Source organism: Elephantulus edwardii, unplaced genomic scaffold (genome assembly GCF_000299155.1).
Source record: "Elephantulus edwardii isolate Elephantulus edwardi_28Jun2011 unplaced genomic scaffold, EleEdw1.0 scaffold00151, whole genome shotgun sequence".
Lineage (NCBI taxonomy): Eukaryota > Metazoa > Chordata > Mammalia > Macroscelidea > Macroscelididae > Elephantulus > Elephantulus edwardii.
In genome coordinates, this window is record NW_006399901.1 from 2,932,116 (window position 1) to 2,938,115 (window position 6,000).

A 6,000-nucleotide genomic window follows, 5' to 3' on the forward strand; every position below is an offset into this window, starting at 1 on the left:
AACAACAAAACAACAATTTTGCATTCTGCTCTGTAAATGATGCTTTTCATTGTGCCTCTTAGCTAAAACTATATGCCAAGCCCAGTGGGTCTTCCTCATATGCCACTGAACTTTGAGGTGCTCTTGGCAGCCTAATACTCCTGACAACACATGAGAGTCCTCACTTTTATTACAACTGTGGAGTATCTATTTTACTGTATGACTGCATCATAATTTGTTCAACAAGACAGAGGGATACAGTGGCGCAACAGCGGACTTGAGCACAGTGGAGGTTGTAAGGAGGGTGCAAGATCAGGCAAGGCTTAGCTGTGTACACAGGGCAGAAATGACTAGATGAAACCTAGCAACATCTCTGATATGTGGACATTTAGGTCACCCTCAATACTCTGAGATCATAACAGTGATAGTAGCTAGAAAGCATCACTTAAGTGAGCCTGGTGATAGCTTCTCAAAGATTATAGCCCTAGAACTCCTACAGAGCAATTCTATGATGGATTCATGAGGCTCTATGCTGCATCCATAGGGTCACCATGAATCAGAATCGATAGCGATGATCAACAATACATTATCTTTAGATAATGCAAAGGTTAATCTGGTGTCTATGTATTTTCCATACTCTTATGGGTATTCCTTTCAGGAAAGATTCCTAGATATGGAAGTAGTAAGCCAACTGGTCAAGACAGATAGTCTTTTAGGTTTTTTCAAATTCCTCTTCAGAAGGGTTGCATCAGTCTGTGCTTCCACCAGCAAGGTATGAGCATGTCACCTCACAAGTCTTGCTAGCAAATGTTTTCTTTCTCATTACTCTGGTTGTTGTTGTTATGTGCCGTCGAGTCGTTTGCGACTCATAGCGACCCTATGTACAACAGCCCTAAACTGTGCTCTATCCTGTGCCAATCTCATCACCTCTGACACACCCATTCCGATTACCCCAGTCACTGAATCAATCCACCTCATAGAGGGTCTTCCCCTCCTGCGCTGTCCCTCTACTCTACCCAGCATGATGTCCCTCTCTAAAGACCTGTCTCTCCTTACAACATGTCCAAAGTATGTCAGACGAAGTCCCAGAATCCTTGCCTCCAAGGAGCAGCCTGGTTTAATCCTCTCTATGATGAATCTGTTTGTTTTCTTGGCAGTCCATGGTACATTCAATACTGGTAGGATAAAAAAAGAGTAGTATATCCAGTTACTTAAATTTGCATTTCTTTAATTATGAGTGAGAGTAATAATCTTTTCATGTTTAAGGGCAATTTCTACATATGCAAACGTGTGTGCACATATATAGTCTGTTCAAGTCTTTCCTTATTTTTATATTGGGTTTTAGTTCATCTTTAATTCAAAGAACAAAAATAGACAAAATTACCTAAAATCAATCAAAACCAAATTCACTGTCAAAATGTCACCTCTGACTCACAGCAACCATACAGACCAGCGTAAAACTGTCCCGCAGCCAATCTAGTAATTTTTTACCTTGAGGTTGAAAGACAGATTTCAAGGGATCTGAGATCCTTACGAAATGGTATATAAATGGCATGCTTGCTTTTTTGAGAGGCCTGCAGCTTTTAGATTTCCACAGGATTCTGTGACCTCACAATGATTAAGTGTTACTGCTGTCCCAAGTTCTCCTCCATATTTAACTGCCCAACATTTCTGCTTGGCAGCCTTCCTCCCAAGACTTGTCGATTTTCTCATTTCTTCTCTTTCTTAAGTCAGACACACAGTGACTCGGTCTCCAATGGCCTATTTTCAGGTTGTGTCATGTGGGTGTGAACTCTTAGCCATGAACACATTCCTGATTTTTTATATACTCTTACATAAGACACTGTGATATTACCCTACTTGTAGGCTAACCAAAATTAAATAGCATTCACCTGATGTATAAAATTCCATTCTAATGAGCAAACAAAATCTGTAGGTCTTCTGTTTCCCCATAAATACCTTACCTCTACCTCTCCATACCCAATAGTTTACCTTTTGGATCCACATACAAAATGCTACCTTTCTTTTTGTTGTTATGTGCCTTTCCTCTGTTGTTGAGATTGTTCCGCCTTCTCCAGTGGAGCATCTGGTGGACTGAAGCCACGTGCCTTCAGGATTGCAGTGCAGCTTTTTGCTACTGTAGGTAAAATGCTACATCTCTATCTATCAAATTTCAAAACCACATTTACTCCTAGTGGAGCGGGATAAGAATATCAATTTTAAGAAAAAAGAAGGAGGCAATCATCTTTTAGTTCTCAAATTAGGTGATATATATGTGTTCTCAAAGGCATGTGGTTCAAATCCACCAGCTGCTGGTGGATTCCAAGGGAAAAGGATGGGCAATCTCCTCCCGTGCAATTTAATGCCTCTTGAAAGCCCACTCGAGGGTCAGGTATGGGTCATTTTTGACCAGGTAGAACTCAGCAACAACTTAAATATACATACTCAGCTTACATATCAAGAAGTCAAGAACTTTCAGATCCAGATCTGTTATTTTACTTATATAACTGTTTATATTTATAATGTGAGGTCACCACAAGTAAGAGTTAATAACATAACATCCTAAGCTATTACCATAAAACTCCATTCATTTCTAATTAGTATACAATCAATTGCCCTGTAGCCTATGTATTTATCAAGTGAGGATTAGAACTTTATGTAAACTAGGAAACCCTGAGAGCTTCAACTTATCAGTGGGTCTAGGGCAGGGGCCAGCAAACTACAGGCTAATGGTCAGCAACATTTTTATAAAGTTTTACTGGAACATTTGTTTACATTATTGTCAAAAGCTGGTTTCGTATTACAACAGCAGAGCACCACCCCCAGGTTACAAATATTCAAGTATCTATTTAATACACTAAGAATCCAATTTACTTATTAAAGAATCAACCCAAATTCCATAAAGCCCATTATATTAAAATTTTGCATTACATAAAATGGTTTATAACAGCAAACAAATGCTACTTTTAGACATCAAAATATCATTACTATTACTACTGTATTATTATGTCAAAGATGTTTTAGTATGTCCGGAAGTGTGTACCTTTATTTTTAATTTATAAAAGGCACATATACACTAAGAAAAGTATTTTTGACTAATTATGATTACATACAAAGTGTACCTAACTATTTCAATTCATGTATAAATCCAACTTAAAACAAATTTAGAACCAGAGTTTGCTTGTAATTTAGGAGATGTCTCTAGTCCCAACAGAAATCACAGGGTCAACACAGCTTAAAATACTTAAGCGGTTTGGGTTGGTTTTTTTTTTTTTAAAGATTCTATTCACTTATGTGTTAAGAAAACCCAGAATACAACCATTCTTGATACAGGCTACTCTTAAACTATGTTATCTACCTAAATAAGGTGTTTGGGGGGGAAACCTCTGGAGATAAAAGTTTTTAGTTTTTTGTTTTTAATGTGGTCTTTTTTTCCAAAAATGTTTGCCAATCAAAGTAAACAACAGTTTAACTGAATGACTCAGGAATGCTTGTCTGTGAGCAATGCATTCTTTAAAAGGATTATATGAGATCAAATTAAGAACAGTTAATTCTAAAGCAAACAGAAGTAGTTTACAGAGCAGTAAATCCAGTCAATCTAATAATCTGTGCAGGGTACCAGAACGCAACAGGGAGAAAGTAATAGATGCCACTGACTTGTATGGAAAAACTGTTGAATGGATTTATTATCTGCTTTGCATATATTCACCAGAAGAGAAAAAGAAAACACCTCCTGATCCGTGGTCTAGGGTATTACTTAGCAGAGAGTATGTTTTCTTATCAACTAGATACACACATTCTTTTAGGAATGTGGGTCCAATAGGATCCAAACTCACTAACCCTTCAACTCATTTAACTAAGTCCTTTTACTCAAATCTCAAGTTCACCAAGACAAATCAGTCCCTCATCCCCACCATGTACATCTGTCTACAGGAAGAACACAGGCTGGCACACTAGTTAGCATAATCATTTCTTCCAAATCCCTATTCCATTTTTCATTATCTATTAATGCAACAGACCTTCTGATTTCTACTTTAGTTTCTCATGAGGGGGGTTAGTGCAGGTCAGTCCTTTGAAGACTATCAATCCTAAACTATTAAATAAGAAGTCAAGTTTCTGGATCAGCAAAGCTAAGGACCAATTCCTAACATGCAGTGATTCCTCTGGGGAATCCAGTTTAGGAAATCATTCTCCTCTCAAGAGATTCTGGCTGACATCTCACTCCACCCTAACTATAATACTCCCAAACTGAAAAGATAAGTACCCATCATTTCTTAGCATTCACAGGCCTATCCCAAGAAAGCAGCACATCTCAAATACTGCTGCTGCTTCTGAGAAGTGATTTTTTTCCTCTTCTAGTATGACACAAATGTTTAATAATAATATTAAGAGAAAGTTAGCACCCAAATCACTATTTTTTAAATATTCCAAGATTAAGTCATGAACTAACTGTCATTTTATAAAGTGAAGGGTTACTTTGGAAAGCTGTCATTCATATCCATTCAATTAAATCAAGATCTTATTTCTTACCTGACTTGGGCTGATCTTTTCTTCAGCAACTGTGGAATGTTGACTGGGGTCTTCCTTTGTTCCCTCACTGGGGTGTCTTACAACTTCTTCCGGGTTCCCTTGATCTCTGAAGACCTTTAGCTCCATGCCCTTGGTTTCTGCTTCCCTATCCAAAATCCCAGAAGTCACAGAGCCTCCTGCTGTGGAGTCCACCAGCCCGCACCACCCAAGCTCACCCCCATCATCCAAGGTCTCCGCTTTTTCTTCGCCACACCTTTCCACATGAGTCCTCTGCTGTTCCAAGGGCAATGTCCTATTCTGACTGTTAAGGGCCCTGGAGGTTCCGGGTTTTACATCTGGAATCCCACTTGGCTCACAGTCACCGTGAAGCTCTTTGGAGACACTCCCTGGGAGTTCAGAGTATAATTCCTGTACCACAGCAGACATGGAGGAACCAAGTGGAACTGGCTGAGTCTCTACTCCGGATGACAGCATTAGGGCAGATGCAGATTATGGAGCCAAGTCTTTTACATCAAACGGTTCACCCTGACACAAATCAAAGGAAGGGATAAAAGTTTAAAAGCTTGACAGGAGAGAAGAAAGCTCCCTAAGCTCTAACTAACTAAAATAAGAAAAGCTATATACATCAAATGTTACCACTTTATGTAAAAATGTCTCCTTGACAAACTGGGTTCTAGGGAAAAAAACACCTTGAACTTTTATCATTTTAAACTTATCTCAAGTGAATTTCTGCCTTATAATTAATTCTCTATTTAAATCAAAAGGGTCAGTAAACCTAGATAGAAACAAGATAGGTCTAAATGTGAAACGTGAGCTCTGGTGGCTTAAGTGATAAGAAACTGTGCTACCAAAGCAAAGGAACACAGTTCGAATCCACTGGCTGCTGCTCCATGGGAGAAAGACAATCTTTTCCTGTGCAATTTACTGCCTCTGAGAACCTGCTGGGAGATCAACTATGGGTTGGTTCCAATTCAATGGTACACAGCAACAACAAAAATATGAAAGCATATACATGACAAAACAAAAGTGATTTTCTATTTGCTTTTAGGGCATAAGTTTACCTGCTTCGTTCACTACTGTAATCACCAATGTCTAGTGCAGACATTGTAGGCATGTACCTGACATACATTAGGCACTTGGAAAATACCCGGTGAATGAATGAATATTCCCTGTGAAGAACGCAACACAACAGCTTTTCTTCAGGAACTCTGAAAGGAGGATATGGAGAAAACAAACCTACATTCTTTTACTGCTTATAAAATACCTGCACTATAGCTGCCCAATCTAGAACAAGATACCAGCTCTTTAGTAGAACAGCTCTACTTCTACCTACTTTTACAGGGAAAAAACATTCCTTAACCCAACACCTTGAGATTTTCCATGTGCTCACAACAACTCTGTGATTTAAGTAGAGCCGTTATCACGCTCCCCATTATAGAAGTTAACATCGCACCTGAGGAAGTTAAAAGTGACCTGCCTAAAATATTACAA

The 6,000-nt window shown here is 38.7% G+C and overlaps 1 protein-coding gene across 1 annotated transcript in view; it reads right to left on the reverse strand.

Annotated features, from left to right (window-relative positions):
* The window catches only part of PRR14L (proline rich 14-like), a 79,381-nt gene extending 74,398 nt beyond the window's left edge, over window positions 1-4,983 (reverse strand). Inside the window, exon 1 of the mRNA XM_006894889.1 lies at window positions 4,510-4,983. Coding sequence (XP_006894951.1) covers window positions 4,510-4,983 — 474 coding nt within the window. The remainder of the gene's footprint in view (window positions 1-4,509) is intronic.
* Window positions 4,984-6,000: the final 1,017 nt, after the last annotated feature.